At 45.4% G+C, this 17751-nt stretch overlaps 1 protein-coding gene across 4 annotated transcripts in view; it reads right to left on the minus strand.

Moving 5' to 3' along the window:
• Positions 1–1898: 1898 nt before the first annotated feature.
• Positions 1899–17751, minus strand: part of LOC140736277 (neurocalcin-delta-like) — an 81545-nt gene continuing 65692 nt past the window's right edge. For all 4 annotated transcript variants that reach the window (XM_073062231.1, XM_073062228.1, XM_073062229.1 and 1 more), the window contains 3 exons: positions 11108–11499; positions 8014–8119; positions 1899–5965 (listed from right to left, as the gene is read on the minus strand). In XM_073062231.1, the coding sequence (XP_072918332.1) occupies positions 5868–5965; positions 8014–8119; positions 11108–11485 (582 nt within the window). In that variant the 5' untranslated portion in view covers positions 11486–11499 and the 3' untranslated portion in view covers positions 1899–5867. The remainder of the gene's footprint in view (positions 5966–8013; positions 8120–11107; positions 11500–17751) is intronic.

The following is a 17751-nucleotide window of genomic DNA, read 5'->3' on the forward strand; positions in this document are numbered from 1 at the left end:
ATCAAATCCACGTTCACCACTTCCACTGGCAGCTCGTTCCACACTCTCACCCCCCCCCCCGAGCGAAAATGTTCCCCTTAAACAGTTCCCCGCTACCCCTCATAATTTTGTATGCAGTACTGTGCAAAAATCTTGGGCACATATATATAGATAGGGTGCCTTTTGCACAGTACTGTAGTAATTTTAAACATTGCACTGTACTGCTGTCACAAAAAAATCATGGCATATGTGAATGATGATAAACCTGATTCTGATATGGGTCCCTATGGTGGACAGGGAGTGGGAAGGGGGCAGAGAGGGGGGAATCATGGTTGGGAAAAGGGGACGGGAAGGAGAGGGAGCTGGAAACACCAGAAAGACATTCAGTAATGATCAATAAACCAATTGTTTGGAATCAAATGACCTTACCTGGTGTCAGGGCTGGGTGTGTCTATAACTATGCCAACCCCACCCGGCACTTCTTTCCTGTCACCTGTCCCACATCCCTCCTGTGGTACTCCACCCTTGCCATTCCCAACGTCCTTTGCTCCTGCCAGGTTTACAAACTCGCTCTCCACTCCATGGTGACAAGCACAGTAATAAATTTGATAATACATTTGCTTTCAACTGTGCAATCAATTGCAGTTCAGAAGAAGCCATGGTTTTGTGAGCTGTCAGTGCTGGTCACCGACACCATCTTCTTGTACTCTGTTGTTACTTCCTGGGAAATGATTAGCGCTGAGGAGGTTTGTAGAGTCACAGAATATGGAAACCGACTCTTCCATCCAGCTTGTCCACGCAGACCAGTTTCTCTACCTGGCCTAGTCTCACCTGCCTGCATTCGCTCAATATCCCTCTAATGCTTTCCACACAGCCACCTTCCAACAAGTGGAAATCCTGTCCCCCCTCACCTCAAACCAATACCCTCCAACTCAAGTAATCAACTTGGTCGACATGGACGAGTCTGGCTGTTTCTGCACTATCCAACTCAATGTAACAAATTAAGAAGGTAAGATATTGTGACCCAAGATGGCGCTGGTGACATATGGTGAAAGGCAGCTAACAAACTACTGTCTATTTTACTAAATATACTTTTTCTGGACTATGATCACTACAGTCCTCAGCCTGTAATTTGCCTTTGGGAGTTGTGCTTTTGAAACACCTGAGTTTTTGCAACATCTTTAAGTATTTAGTGAACTAGACTCTCAGGATGCAGGTATGGCTGCGGCAGCCATTGCTGGAGTGGATTTCAGGCCAGACTTGAGTGGCATGGGCTGTGCCTGAGAGTGAAAAACAAACTGATGTTTACTCGATTTAAGAACTAAGCCAGATTAAAAACTTTTAAGGCATCGAGCCCGAGGGTGAAGGACAAATCAGCGTTTTGCTCACTACTCTGTAAGACTTCACTCGCCTCAGTGCTGAACTAACTCTGCAACTGTGACCTGCAGCCGTCGAGCTTCATGTCACCTCGTACTGAACTGGCTGTGTGCCTGTGATCTCTGTGGTTCATGTCTGTTTATTGATTACTTTTTATTGTTTCCACAACTTGTTCCTTTTTCGTGCATTGGATGTCTGACAGTCCTTGGGCAGAATTTTTCATGGATTCTATTGTGTTTCTTTGTTCTTCTGCTTGCAAGAAGATGAATGTCAAGGTTGTTTATGGTTTACGTACTTTGATAGTAAATGCACTTTTAACTTTGACATAGGAGCAGAATGAGTAGAACATCCTTTACTCCCGCCAGATTTACAAAACTGCGCTCCATTCCACATCGACAGATACAGTACTGAGCGAAAGCCTTCGGCACCCTAGCTATAGATCACTGAATGTGCCTAAGACTCTCGCACGGTACTGTACATCCCAAAAACAGATCAAAGATGCTGTAGAGTTTTATGAAAAATAAATCCAGAGACACAAATGATTGGGTGAATTGTACTGCTTTAATTTTTAGTTAGATGAAGGCAAATGTAAACATTAATGTTCCCTTTTGGACTTGAGAGAACACTGAACCCCATCAGTTACTTGGTATAGCTTATAACCAGCCTGAGGATGGAGAAAGCAGCACACAGCTCACGTAGGTACTGAAAAGAATTGTTTACAAGTTACTAAGTGCTGCTCAAGCTGATTGGTACTTTTCCCTTCATAAATAAACCTGAGATTTTATCCACAATAAATCAGAAAGACAAAGAATTCTTCAATAGAATCATCGCAGAAGCACCTTTTTCTCAAAGGAAAGAGTTGGACAGAGTAAGTTCAGACACACTGGATCAGTTCTAGTTGGGACCCCCTTCCAAAGCAGCCTTAGACTTGCTATCAGTGTTGGACTGTCGAGATGAGTACATCATGGTACTCTGTGGCCACGTGCCTTAGGTTTTGGCTAGGCGGTGTCTGGCAGCATAAACAATGACACAAGGGATGCCAGAGGTCCAGAGTAACACACAATGAGGAAATCAAGAAGTCTACGGAGGAAAATAAATCTGATCTTGGCCCGAAACGTCGACTGTTTATTTACTAGGTGCTAAAACACCAGACTTCTTGACGGAGAGCCAGGGATTATCCAATTTTATAACCATTTTGCTTCATTTCATATTTTGGACAACCAATAACAACTAGCTTTGACAAAGAGTAAAACAAGAAATTCTGCAGATGCTGGAAATCCAGAGCAACACACACACACACAAACATGCTGGGGGAACTCAGCAGATCAGGCAGCATCTATGGAGAGGAAAAAACAGTCAATGTTTCAGGCCGAGACCCTTCATCCCTGAGTTGAAATGTTAACTCTGCCTACTTTCTTAGAAGTCTGCAAAGATTCTTCATGTCATCTAAAACTTTGACAAACTTCTATAGATGTGCAGTGGAGAGTATATGACTGATTGCATCCTGGCCTGGTATGGAAACACCAATACCCTTGAACGAAAGAGACTACAAACTGTAGTGGATACGGCCCAGTCCATCACGGGTAAAGCCCTCCACACCATTGAGCACATCTACAAGGAGTGTTGTCTTAGGAAAGCAACATTCATTGTCAGGGACTCCCCACCACTCAGCCCAGGCTCTCTTCTCACTGCTGCCATCAGGAAGAGGATACAGAAGCCTCAGGTCCCACACCACCAGGTTCAGGAACAGTTGTTACCCCTCAACCATCAGGTTCCTGAACCAGTGGGGATAACTTCACTCACACCATCACTGAACTGTTCCTATAACCTATGGACTCACTTTCAGGGACTTTTCATCCCATGTTCTCAATATTTATTGATTATTTATTATAATTTATTTCTCTTTCTTTTTGTATTTGCACAGTTTGTTGTATTTTGCACACTGGTCGTCTGACTGTCCTGTCATTGATTCGATTGTGTTTCTTGTATTTACAGTGAATGTCTGCAAGTCAGTGAATCTCAGGGTTGTATATGGTGACATACACGTAGTTTGATAATAAATTTACTTTGAACTTTGAGTATGTTTGTTTTAGATTTCCAGCAATGGCACTTCATTAACCATATAACAATTACGGCACGGAAACAGGCCATCTCGGCCCTTCCTAGTCCGTGCTGAACGCTTACACTCACCTAGTCCCACTGGCCCGCACTCAGCCCATAACCCTCCATTCCTTTCCTGTTCATATACCTATCCAATTTTCTTTAAACTGACAGGGCAATGGGTCTGAGACAGCTATAGGTACAAAGTCATGGGATGACACTGTACTTATTGTGAATTGGGGAAGGTTGGGGAGTCCCTTTTACCTCTTCTGTTGTTATGAGTGAACACTCTGGAGGGCTTGAGGATGAAAACAGCCATCATTTCAGGCCTATTTGATGACTCTGGGCCTGTATTTGCTGGAGTTTAGAAGAATGAGTAGGGTGGGGTGGGGGGAATCTCATTGAAACCTATCGAATATTGAAAGGGCTATTTAATAAATCCTTAGAGAGACACAATGGAGGATTTGTGGGGGAAGGATTTATTTATTTGTTTGAGATACAGTGTGGAATAGGCCCTTCTGGCTGTTCGAGCAACCCCTGACAACCCTGATTTAACCCTAACCTAATCATGGCACAATTTACAATGACCAATTAGCCGACCTAGTAGCTCTTTGGACTGCGGGAGGACATGGGAGCACCCGGTGAAAACCCACGTGTTCCAGGAGGATGTACAATCTCCTTACACAGAATGCTGGACTGAACTGTGAACTCCATTGCCCCGAGCTACAATAGTGTTACATTAACTGCTACTTGAGTGCGGCACCCTGGAGTAGGGTAAAAGCTCAGCACAACCTTGTGGGCCGAAGGGCCTGGACTGTGCTGTAATGTTCAATTATCTATGTTTCTACACATAGTAGGAGGACAAGGAAGGGATATAATGGAAGCTGCATCATGTTTCTCTTGGTTTTCCAAACATCTTCTGTAATCACATGGATTGATTGGGGAGGAGGAAGCGAGACAGGAGATTACAGGCTATTCAACCCTTCTATGTTGTTCTATAACCTGATGTGACCAGGACTAATCTGTGACTCTGTGCATGCGCGTGTGAGTAAATGTGATTGGCTATTGTATTAGTGAGCAAACACTAGGAAATCTGCAGAAGCTGGAAATGCTGTGCTCCACCAGCATTTTGTGTGTGTTGTTGGCTATGGTATTGTTCTGTTGTATGTTGGCTGCGTGTTGTTCTGTTGGCTCTGAAATGTGTGGCGACTCTTGTTGGCTGTCCCCAGCCCATCCTTAAATTGTTAATCCAAATGACACACTTCGCTGTACGTGTGATAAATAAATCTAATATAATCAAATCTGCCTTTTTCTACATCCTTTAATACATCCAGTTAATTTACCTAAAATTTAGAACTAACAATTTCATGTGGCGTTTACTACCGTTTGTAGAAGAGTTGCAATTTCCCCCTCATACTTTGCATAGAAGAGTTTCTTCATTGTTATAAGGCCTGGCTTTACTTTTGCCCCCTAGTCCTGGGGAAATAATTCCTCACTATTGATTTAATACCTTCAAGAGGACCACAGCCTTGTCACGGGGTTTGGAGGCTTGTGTCTCAATGACCTGGAGAGCTATGTTGACTGGAGTCAGGGCCTTGTGCTTTGGCTCTTGGTAGGGTCACCCAGGCCAAACAGGTCAAAGGGTAGAGGCCAGACTAAGAGTGGTCCACTAGTCCTCCAGGTTCAGGGGTTCAGCTCAGGGCCAACAGCCCTGACTGGTTAAAAAAAAGTTGTTATGGAAACAGCAATGAAGAATCCTTCTACATCTGTGTGTGACAGTACGGACAGACAGAGATAAAGGGCCTTCATTGCTGTCCTAAACGCCAGCGGCACAGTGGGCAGTAATAAGAATATAATCAATTTAACGGATCTCCAAATACCTTGAAAACCTTTTTCATTGAATCACTGAGGTTCACAGTTAATGGGTTTGCTGAACTTGGAGAGGGCAAGTGGAAGAGGACGGTTGATACTTGCATCCAGAAGCAAACAGAAATGTGTAAAATCTTGTCTGGGCCAGGCACATGAATGTAAATATTAATCCATCAATTTCTGCTCTTCACTCTTCCTTATGTCAAGTATAAACTGAAACTCTGAGCTATTAAATTAAAATAAAAAAAACCTATTATCTACTAAAAGCTATATCCACAACGGAATGGGGCACAAGTAAAGATGAGACATTTTTGCTCAGCTGGATAACAGGGTCCCCTTATCTTGGCACATTGACTCGTGTATCATCGTATACTATAAGATGCAGATCTGTTGCATGCAGTTATCTTCATTGGAAGGTTGAAGGTTGCTCAGTTTTGACCAGGCTTTCGTTTGACTGGTCTTAGTCTCACACACCAGCCCGCTGTGGGCTGGCACAGAGAGAAATGGTGCAGAGGAGCAGCATTTTCCCCCTGGACAATCCTTCAGAACTGGCCTGCCGTGCTGGGGTCACACTGCAAGAGGCGGACGATAGATGGATCTTTCTTCGCACCGTTAATGAACTCTTCTAGAGAGAGCCTTCCTGGTAAAACCAACAGAGGACAAGTAAGAATCTTCAGGAACACAGAAAGAATAAAGGATCAACTTTATTCATCGGTCTACACCCAGTGGCCACTTTATTAGGTACACGTGTACACCTGCTCATTAATGCAAATATCTAATCAGCCAATCATGTGGTAGCAACTCTATACATTAAAGCATGCAGACATGGTCAAGAGGTTCAGTTGTTGTTCAGACCAAACATCAGAATGGGAAGAAATGTTTTCTAAATGACTTTGACTGTGGAATGATTGTTGGTGCCAGAGAGGTAGATGGGTGCCAGATTCTGCTCCTATATCTTATGGAGAGGTTTGAGAATCTCAGAAACTGCTGACTTCCTGGGATTTTCACTCACAACAGTCTCCAGAGTTTACAGAGAAAGTGTGAAAAACAAAGAAACATCTTGTTCCATGGGTGAAAATGCATTGTTAATGAGAGAGGGTCAGAGGAGAATGGTCAGACGGTTTAAGCTGACAGGAAGGTGACAGTAACTCAAATAACCAACAGTGGTGTGCAGAAGAGCATCTCTGGATGCACAACACGTCAAACTTTGACAGCAACAGTAGACTACCAGGTTCCACTTCTGTACCTAATAAAGTGGTCACTGAACGTACATATTAGGAATTTGCCATGGTGTGTTGGTGCAACGTGCAATGAAAATCAACAAAACTCAACAATGATAAAGAATAAAAAATAAATTTAGAGATTAAAGTACAGACATGGAACAAAACGTGCATAAATACATAAATACGAGCGTGTATTTACAGAGTAAACAGCATGATATAAAGTGGTTTGAAGTGTTTACAGTGCAGGGACAGGGGTAATAGATAGAGGGTGTGGGGGTGTAGAAAGATCACATAAGTACATCAGAGCATAAGAAATTGTGACCGGAATATGATTTTTATGAGGGTGTCAAGATCGACAGGGAAACAACAGGAAAGAGATGTTGAAGCCTGGACTGGGTCAGCTATGATCATACTAAATGGTGGAGGTGTCTATACTTATTTCCTGTGTTTCTGCTTACCTTGTGAACCTGCCTATCTTTTTAATCAGGACATGACTGACCATACATCTTAACTTTACTTTCCTGTCCAATCGCATTTCCCTCGATTCCGGTAGATTTCTACAACCTTTCGATCTCACTGTGAAGAAACCCATAATCTGAGCTTTTGTGGCTCCCAGGAGAGAGTCCTGATGTCTGCGAGTCTGGGAGGCTGGAGGCCTGCAGATGGCCTGTGCGGGGAGTGAGGCCTGTCTGTGCTGTTCTGCTGAACATGGTGGCGTGCAATGTTGGTGCCAGACGGTGTGGCGACACTTGCAGGCTCATTGGGAGTGTGTTTGTTAATGCAAATGACACATTTTACTATATGTTCTGATGTGTATGCAATAAATAAATCTGAATCTAGAGTCTTGGAAAAGCCTGCCACTGGCATTTTTAAGTTTCATCCCGTCACCTTAAACCTATGCTCCCTTTAGTCCAACGCTCCTACGTCCTGGGTAAAAGACGGTCTATCCTGTTTACTGCATACCTGCAGTCTAGCTTTTTGTATTCATGCAAATCTTTCTAAAAATACATTCGGTTCATTGAGTTTAGTCCACCACTCAATAATTTCCTGGTTTATCTGACTTTAGATGTTTGGAGGAAAGGATAGGGAGTCGTCATAGGTAGGGGTGTGGACTGTACTGCCAGGGGTGGTGGTAGGGGCAGATAAATTAGGGATATTTAAGAGACTCTTGGATAGAAGGATGATAGAAAAATGGAGGGCTATGTGGGAAGCTTGATCTTAGAGTAGGTTAAAAGGTTGGCACAACATTGCACTGTGCTGTAATGGACTATGTTCTATCAGAAACTAGAGTAATAACTGTATACAGAAACAACTGAAGGACTGCACGGACAGTCCAGGTTAAGGAGAGTAATTGGAAGACTCCCCCCCCCCCCTGCCCCCCAAGAGCTAGCACGTGGGCGACAGGCCGAGTGTCCTCTTTCTGCACGAGTCTCCGCACAGGCCACCCCAGGTTGGCTGCACTTACCATCTGCATTGGTATCCATCTGTCGGAAGATCTTCTCTGTTCTTTTCTCTGGTGTAGCTTCATCATCTGACAACTTCATCACCGACGACACCATCTTGTAGATTGCCTGTCAGTATGGAGGGTCTCTGTGTTACAGATATGGATCTGACTGGTGAGGCACAGTCTCCTACTCAAACTACCCACAGGGGTTTGGTTAGAAACAGGTTCCACTCCTGACATTGGACTCTCCAGCCAGAGTTTTAGAACTTTCCCTCCTGATCCCTGATCATTACTTGTCTTCTGCAGTGTTTATTTAATTATTTTGTAGCTTATAGTAATTTTTATGCCTCGCACTGTACAAGGTATGGTAGTGTAGTGTTTAACGTAACACTATTACAGCACCAACGATCGGGGTTCATTTCCCGCTGCTGTCTGTGAGGAGTTAGTACATTCTCCCCATGTCCATGTGGTTTCGTCCGGGTGCTCTCGTTTCCTCCCACACTCCAAAAATGTATAGGTTAGTGGGTTAACTGTTCACATGGGTGTAACTGGGCAGCGAGGGCTTGTTAGGCTAGAAAGGCCTGTTACTGTGCTCTATTTCCAAATGAATGGATAAAGTAATTTCATGGCATATGTCAGTGATAATAGACACAACTCTGATTGGAGAGCCCAAACTTAAATACTCTTGACTGAAATCAGCGAAGGCCCAGGGACTTACAGAACAGTTCCACAGAGCCAATACCTTCTCCTCAGGGATCTCCCGCTGTCCCAAACGAGGGACGGGCCAGGGCTAGGGTGATGTATGTGCAGCCACCCTCCACCAGGAACTTCCTGAAAGTATCATTTTACTGAAATAACCTTCAATGTGCCTGGAATTAAAGATAGTAGGGGGATGTCAGAGATAGTTCTTTAAAAAGAGTGGCGGAATATGCTGCCGGGGTGGTGGTTGATGCAGGTGCATTAGGGGCATTTAAGAAATTCTTAAGTAGACACAGATAGAAAAATGGAAGGATATGTAGGAGGGACCTACAAGAGGACACAACCTTGTCGTGGTTTGGGGGCTTGTGTACCTCAATGACCCGGAGAGCTGTGCTGGCTGGAGTCAGGGCTTTCTGCTTTGGCTCTTGGTAGGGTCACCCATGCCAAACAGGTCAAAGGTTAGAGGCCAAACTAAGAGTGATTCACTGGTCCTCCCAGTTTGGGGGTTGAACTCAGGGCCAACATCCCTGACTGGTCAACCAAACTGTTACAGGAACAGCAATGGAGAACCCTATCCAAGGACAGAGAGAGAGGGAGAAACTTCAGTGCTGTCCAGGTGCCAATGGTGTAATGGGCAGTAAATAAGTAAGTAAGGTAGGAGGGAAGAGTTAGACTGATCTTCACTCAACATCGTGGGCCGAAGTGGGTCTACTGTGCTGTAATGTTGGGGAGGAAGCATTAGGAAGAAGGACGCCTCACGTCTTAATAAGCTGATAAGGAAGGCGGGCTCTGTCGTGGGCAAAGTACTGGAGAGTTTAACATCGGTAGCTGAGCGAAGGGCGCTGAGTAGGCTACGGTCAATTATGGAAAACCCTGAACATCCTCTACATAGCACCATCCAGAGACAGAGAAGCAGTTTCAGCGACAGGTTACTGTCGATGCAATGCTCCTCAGACAGGATGAAGAGGTCAATACTCCCCAATGCCATTAGGCTTTACAATTCAACTGCCAGGACTTAAGAACTTTTTTTAAAGCTATTATTAATGCTTTTTGAGTTAGTGATTTAGATGCATATCATATTATTACTGAGTTAAGTATTGTATGTAATGAGTTTTTGCTACAACAAGTGTATGGGACATTGGAAAAAATGTTGAATTTCCCCATGGGGATGAATAAAGTATCTATCTATCTATCTATCTATCTAATGTTCTGTGTTCTGTATAATCAATTCTGAATTATTTCAACATAAGCAATAGGAGTAGAATTAGGCTATTTGACCCACTGTGTCTGATCTGCCATTTCCCTTGGTAAGAAGCAACTAGTCAGATCTTCCAAAGGATATTTTCCAAAGGCATAGATCAAAAGCTTAAAAAATAGAGGGCTATGGGTAACTCTAGGTAATTTCTAAAGCAAGTACATGTTCAGCACAGCATTGTGGGCCGAAGGGCCTGTATTGTGCTGTAGTTTTTCTATGTTTCTATGTAAAATTTTCTGATGTATGTCCGTGATAATATACCTGATTCTGAATTTTAATTATTAAACTAATTTAAACTTTAAAAAAATCTTCATAGCATCTTTCAGCACATCATGGAAACCAGCCTCCCCTCAATGGACTCTGTCTACACTTCTCCCTACCTTGGTAAATTAGCCGGCGTAATCAAAGAGCCCTACCCACCCAGACAATCTCCCTGCTCCCCCCTCCCATTAGGCTGGAGATATAGAAGCCTGAAAACATGTAACATCAAGCTCAGAGACAGCTTCCACCCCACTGTTATAAGACAATCAAATGGTCCTCTAGTACGGGGGTTCTCAACCTGAGGTACATGGACCTCTCAGTTAATGGTGGGGGTCCATGGCATAAAAAAGTTAGGCAACCCCTCCTCTAGTATGATAAAACCTCACAATCTACCTCAGTATGGCCTTACACCTCATTGTTTGCCTCCACTCCACTTCCTCTGTAACTGCAACACTTTATTCTGCATTCTGTTATTGTTTTCCCTTGTTCTACCTCAGGCACAGTATGCGAGACAAAGTTCATGTGCCAATATTAAGCCAATTTACCATCCAGTCCTGGGGACTGGGTCATCCATTGGTCCCAATCCCTCTTCTTTTTCCCCTCCGAGCCCAATTTAATTTGATGTTGGATTTTCCTCCCTGTGGCTGTCCCTCCTGGCACAGCATCTGTAACAGCAGAGGCAACAACCAGATACTCATCTCCCCTCTGGCTCACAATGGTCTTCCTGCCACCCGGAACCAGCCCTTCAGAGATACAGCCAACCCAAGCCTCCTCCTCAGACCGGATTGGGAGAAAATTGGGAATTCACGCAAACTATTCCAAAAGGACACAGGGCAGCAAGAAAAAAATGCAGAATGTGTAAGGCTCCAGACGACTAGTTAGGGGGAAGTCGAAGCCTACCTGAACAATTTCCAGCATTTCCGCCTTGCTGATGTAGCCATTCCCATCGACGTCGTACATGTTAAAGGCCCACTTCAGCTTCTGCTCCAAACCTCCTCGGGAGGTGACACTCAGCGCAATGATGAACTCGCGGAAGTCTATCGTGCCGTCCCCATTGGCATCGAAGGTACGGAAGACATGCTCTGCAAACCGCGAGGCATCGCCATAAGGGAAGAAGTTGCCGTAAAGTTTCTTGAACTCGTCTATGGTCAGGTAGCCACTGGGGCAATCCTTCACAAACCCCTTGTACCATTCCTGGATCTCGTTCTCCGTGAACTCTGTGTTCTCCCGCAAGTCCTGCAGCGCCTCAGGACGCAGTTTGCTGTTGTGTTTCCCCATCTTTGTCTTGTCTCCTGACAGAAAGGAAGAGAGAAAGAATTCAACAATGAGAAGGAAAGAATAGGGGTGGCATTTGAGCAAAGTACCAGCGACCAGGGTTCAATTCCCACCGCTGTCCAAAAGGTGTTTATAGATAAGACCATAGACCATAAGACAAAGGAGCAGAAGTCGGCCATTCGGCCCATTGAGTCTGCTCTGCCATTTCATCATGAGCTGATCCAATCTCCCCTTTAGTCCCATTCCCCCACCTTCTCACCATAACCTTTGATGCCCTGACTACTCAGATACCTATCAATCTCTATCTTCTCCCCATGGCTGCACAGGTTTCCGCTGGGTGAACATAAAACACTACGGCACGGTACAGGCCCTTCAGCCCACAATGTTGTGCCAGCCTTTCAACCCACTCCAAGATCAATCCAACCCTTCCTTCCTACATCACCATGTGCCTATCTAAACGTTTCTCAAGTGTTCCTAATGTACCAGCACCCCTGGGAAGGCGTTTCACACACTCATCATTCTCTGTGTAAAAACCTACCTCTGTCATTCCCCCCTCCACTTTCCTCCAATCACCTTAAAATTGGGCCCCATGGAACCAGCCGTTTTCACCCAGGCAAGTCTCTGGCTGTCTACTCTATCTCTCTGTGACCACGGGGGTTTCTCCGGCTGCTCCGGTTTCTGCCCACACTCCAAAGACGAACGGGTTGGGGTCAGTGAGTTGTGGGCATGCTATGTTGGTGCCGGAGGTGTGGCAACACTTGCAGGCTGCCCCCCCAGCACAATCTTTGGACTGTGTTGGTTCGTACAGAAGATACATTTCACAGTCCATGTTATAATAATAAAGCTGATCTTTAAGAGGACCCTTAAACCTTTGTGTAATCTACTTGCCGTACCAGAATCTGACCTCACAAAGTGCATTACCTCACACTGCACCTGCCACTGCTCCCCCAGTTTCTGCATCCTGCACGGTGTGTAAACTAAGTTCTTTGTAATCCATGATTCCATTGATTTCATCTCACCTCCATGCTTACCAAACACATCACATATATTCTCATGCAGGCCAGTTTTAAATAGTTCCAAAACATGCCCAATTTGTTTTGGTTCTCTATGACTCTAAATTCCCAAAACATTCGACCCAAACAGAGAAGTAATTTACTCGGTGCGTACCTCTGTCCAGACAAGAACTAAACTGACAAATGTAAATAGTTCTAACAATCTGCTCCCTCCTTTACCAGAGCTTACTCACCACTGAATTATTAGAGAAGAGAACCGGGAGACACCCATACCCAGAGGAGAATATCTGGGGGGGTTTTGAGATATCAAGTGAAAGTAACTGATTATGTAAGGGTTCCCAGCTGGTGAAGTTGAAGTCTGCACAGATCCATTGCTTGTAACTGTCTTGTTAGTACAGAGAGAGGTTGACAAGTTGGCACCAGTCCCTAATCACCACTCTTCCAGTTTTTTATTTCCTCCACCGCCCCCCAAATTCAAACCCCTCCCCTGCACACCAGGGACAAGCTATTGCAGCCAATGGACCCACTGGCCTGGCATGTCTTTGGGGTGGGGGTAGAAACCGGAGCATGCATGCAAAACCCATGTGCTCACAGGGAGGATGTACAAACTCCCAGCAGACAGTGGCAGAATTGAACCTGGACCAGAGATCAGACAAACCCGAATCGGTAATTGTACAAACACCGATCGGAGAACATTCAAACCCAGATCGGTAATTTTGCAAACCCCCATCGGAGAATGTACAAATGTACAAACCCTGATTGGAGAACATACAAATCTGGTTTGTACAAACCCGGATCGGTAATTGTACAAACTCTGAGTGGAGAATGTACAACCCCCGATCGGGGAACGTACAAACTCCTTGGCAGAATTGAACCCTGAATGGTGATTGGCGACTAACTGCTACGCTACCTCGTAGAGTTGTGTTCCACAATACAATTTCCTGTAACACGAAAATTGACAAATTTTATTGCTTTTTTCACATTTTTGTATTTATTTGGTTATTTATTTTTCTCTCACTTAAATTCCTTGAGCAAGTTTTTGTTTTGGGACGCTGACATCACAGCCCAGTACAGGTCCTTCGGCCCATGATGTGCCAACTTTTTAAGCTACTCTAAGATCAGTCTAACTAGCCTCCATTTTGCCAGTCTAAGGGTTTCTGAAATGTCCCGAATCTCAAGTCAAGTCACTTTTATTGTCATTTTGACCATAACTGCTGGTACAGTACACAGTAAAAATGAGACTTTTTCAGGACCATGTAGTTACATGACACAGTACAAAAACTAGACTGAACTATGTAAAAAAAACAACACAGAGAAAGCTACATTAGACTACAGACCAGGTGAGATTCTCCGTCAGGTGAAAACCAAGAAACTCGGTGCTCTTTATGATCTCTACTGAGGAGTCGTCGATGTTCAGTGGGGAGTGGTCGCTCCATGCCCTCCTGAAGTCTCTTCAGCCATCTCTTTTGGTTTTGCTCACATTCAGAGATAGGTCGTTGGCTCTGCACCAGTCCGTTAGCTGCTGCACCTCCTCTCTGTAAGCTGACTTGTCGTTTTTGCTGATGAGACCCATCACGGTCATGTCATCGGCAAACTTGATGATGTGGTTCGAGCTGTGTGTTGCAGCACAGTCATGGGTCAGCAGAGTGAACAGCAGTGGACTGAGCACGCAGCCCTGGGGAGCCCCCGTGCTCAGTGTGATGGTGTTGGAGATGATGCTCCCGATCCGGACTGACTGAGGTCTCCCAGTCAGGAAGTCTAGGATCCAGTTGCAGAGGGAGGTGTTCAGGCTCAGTAGGCTCAGCTTTCCAGTCAGTTTCTGAAGGATGATTCTGTTGAATGCTGAGCTGAAGTTTATGAACAGCATCCAAATGTATGTGTCTTTTTTGTCCAGGTAGAGGGTGGTGGCAATGGCGTCATCTGTTGAGCGGTTGGGACGGTACGCAAACTGCAGGGGGTCCAGTGAGGGGTCACCACCCTGGCAGGGCGTCTCACCGATGCAACACTCTGTGCAGAAAAAAATACCTCTGACATACCCCTAATATTTTCCTCCAATCACCTTTAAATTATAACATCTCATACTAGCCATTTGCACTCTGGGAAAAAGTCTCTGCTGTCCATCGCTCTGTGACTTACCTTCTTGTACGCCTCTATCAAGTCTCCAAATCGTCCTGCGCCTATGTTCCTGGTAGTGCTCTGTAAATTTTGTAATGGTGAGGCTCTGTTGCCCCTAAACGTGGGGCTCACTATATTAGGACTCGCTCAAGCCCAAGGGCACATTTGAAGTATCCCGAGACAGACCATACGGTCGCTCAGTCCCACAGGACACGTTCCCCGCTGACACTTAGTTATTTACAACCCTGAGTATTGTCTAATTAACGTGACCGGGGAGCAGATCGGCCTAGCGCTCAGCACATCATCAGCAACCGTGTTCGGTCCTGTCCGCTGGCGCTCTCTGTGTGGAGTTTGCAGTGCTGCTCTTTGTAGGAATGAATGTGTGTGAGTACATTCGACTTCAGAATTCATAATAGGGGCCCAGATTCATTAATTTATCAGAAGTACGTCGAGATGTCCAGTGAAACGCAGCATTTACACCAACAACTGACACAACCTTGGGGTGCTGGGGACAGCCCATGTCGTCACAGGTTCCAGTACCAACAGAGCATGTGCACGGTGCTTGGCAGAACAACACAGAACACAACAGCAGCAAAACAAGCCCCTTTCCTCCCTCCCACCCACCCATGCACAACACAGGCAGGCCTCCAGCCTTAGGACAGGCTTCTAAACCCAGTTCAGGTCATCTCCAGAGTCCGTTAAATTGGGGCTTCGTGACTCAGGGATGTGTCATACTGTTAGAAACATTTTAATCACGTCTTTCAGCCCCAAGTGAACTAGTGTGGACCTGGTCTAATCCCAGTGTATGTGGGCTCCACCCCGAGGCTGTAACCGAGAAGACATCAAATCCCTGAGGAAGGAAAACCTGCAGCCCGGGCCTCTGGCTAACCACACAAGTTTGGTCTTTGTCACTGTGAAGAGGTAGCCGAGGTTGTGGTGTACCTGGTCGGTCCTGTTGCTTACTGAATTCAGTATCTCTGCAGTACGGTGGGGCCGCGTATGCCGGCCTTGCACAGTTCGCAAAGGTACATAAAAGTGATTGGGCAAACCAGCTGCTTGTAATGGAGAACACGCGAGATTCTGCAGAGCAAAGCACTCACACAAAATGCTGGAGGAACTCGGCAGCTCAGACAACATCTGTGGTGAGGAATGAACAGTCGATGTTTTGGGCTGAGATACCTCATCAATGTAATGGAGGCGCAAATGACAGCAGACAGAGCAACAAGTGATCACCAGGAGGAACTCAGCAGGTCGAGCAGCATCTGTGAAGGCAAGGAATCGTTGGGACAAAACCCTACATTGTCCTGGTTGTAACAAGGATGATGCGGGATTGGGCAGAAACTGTGCCTTACAACCCACCAACTAAGGGTAAAAGTTCATACAAATATCAGAGTAGATATTTCTAACTTTACTGTATGTGGAGTTATTGGGAGTCATCCCCATTTACCTCGGGGTCCATAAGACAAAAGAGCAGAAGTCGGCCATTCGAGTTTGCTCCGCCATTTTATCATGAGCTGATCCATTCTCCCATTTAGTCTCATTCCCCCGCCTTCTCACCATAACCTTTGATGCCCTGACTACTCAGATACCTATCAATCTCTGCCTTAAATACACCCAATGGCTTGGCCTCCACTGCCACCCATGGCAACACATTCCACAGATTCACCACCCTCTGGCTAAAATAATTTTTTTCGCATCTCTGTTCTCAATGGGCGCCCTGCAATCCTCAAGTCATGTCCTCTCGTACTAGACTCCCCCACCATGGGAAACAACTTTGCCACATCCACTCTGTCCATGCCTTTCAACATTCAAAATGTTTCTATGAGGTTCCCCTCATTCTTCTAAACTCCAGGGAGTACAGTCCAAGAGCGGTCAAACGTTCCTCATATGTTAACCCTCTCATTCCCAGAATCATTCTAGTGAATCTTCTCTGAATCCTCTCCAGTGTCAGCACATACTTTCTTAAATAAGGAGCCCAAAACTGCACACAGTATTCCAAGTGAGGTCCACCAGTGCCTTATAGAGCCTCAACATCACATCCGTGTTCCTATACTCTATTCCTCTAAAAATTAATGCCAACATTGCATTTGCCTTCTTCACCACCGACTCAACCTGGAGGTTAACCTTAAGGGTATCCTGCACGAGGACTCCCAAGTCCCGTTGCATCTCAGAACCTTGAATTCTCTCCCCATTTAAATAATAGTCTGTGCGTTTATTTTTTCTACCAAAGTGCATGACCATACACTTTCCAACATTGTAATTCATTTGCCACTTCTTTGCCTATTCTCCCAATCTATCCAAGTCTCTCTGCAGACTTTCTGTTTCTTCAGCACTACCAGCCCCTCCACCTATCTTTGTATCATCAGCAAACTTAGCCACAAAGCCATCTATTCCATAATCCAAATCGTTGATATACAACGTAAAAAGAAGTGGCCCCAACACGGACCCCTGTGGAACACCACTGGTAACCGGCAGCCAACCAGAATGGGATCCCTTTTTTCCCACTCTCTGTTTCCTGCCAATCAGCCAACGCTCTATCCACGTATGTAACTTTCCCGTAATTCCAGGGCTCTTATCTTGCTAAGCAGCCTCATGTGCGGCACCTTGTCAAAGGCCTTCTGAAAATCCAAGTACACCACATCTACTGCATTTCCCTTGTCTAGCCCACTGGTAATATCCTCAAAAAACTGCAATAGGTTTGTCAGGCAGGATTTTCCTTTAAGGAAACCATGCTGAGTTCTGCCTATCTTGTCATATGCCTCCAGGTACTCCGTAACCTCATCCTTGACAATCGACTCCAACAACTTCCCAACCACCAATGTCAAGCTAACAGGTCTATGATTTCCTTTTTGCTTCCTTGCCCCCTTCTTAAATAGCGGAGTGACATTTGCAACCTTCCAGTCCTCCGGAACCACGCTGGGTCCTGGGGCTCTTAAGATTCTTAAGTTGGTTTACGGACCCTGCCGCTGCCGGGAGGAGACAAGTGTACCATGTGTACAGGGAGTGTGAGAGGTTGCCCCCCCCACCCGTTTGAGTACCTGAACATGGTCTTCATGTTCTGGCTGCACTTCACCGCCAAGCCCCTGACCTACGGTCACCCAGTATGGAGGGGGAGGGTGGGCTGTGTCAGCGATTCATCTC

Source organism: Hemitrygon akajei, chromosome 11, assembly GCF_048418815.1.
Source record: "Hemitrygon akajei chromosome 11, sHemAka1.3, whole genome shotgun sequence".
Lineage (NCBI taxonomy): Eukaryota > Metazoa > Chordata > Chondrichthyes > Myliobatiformes > Dasyatidae > Hemitrygon > Hemitrygon akajei.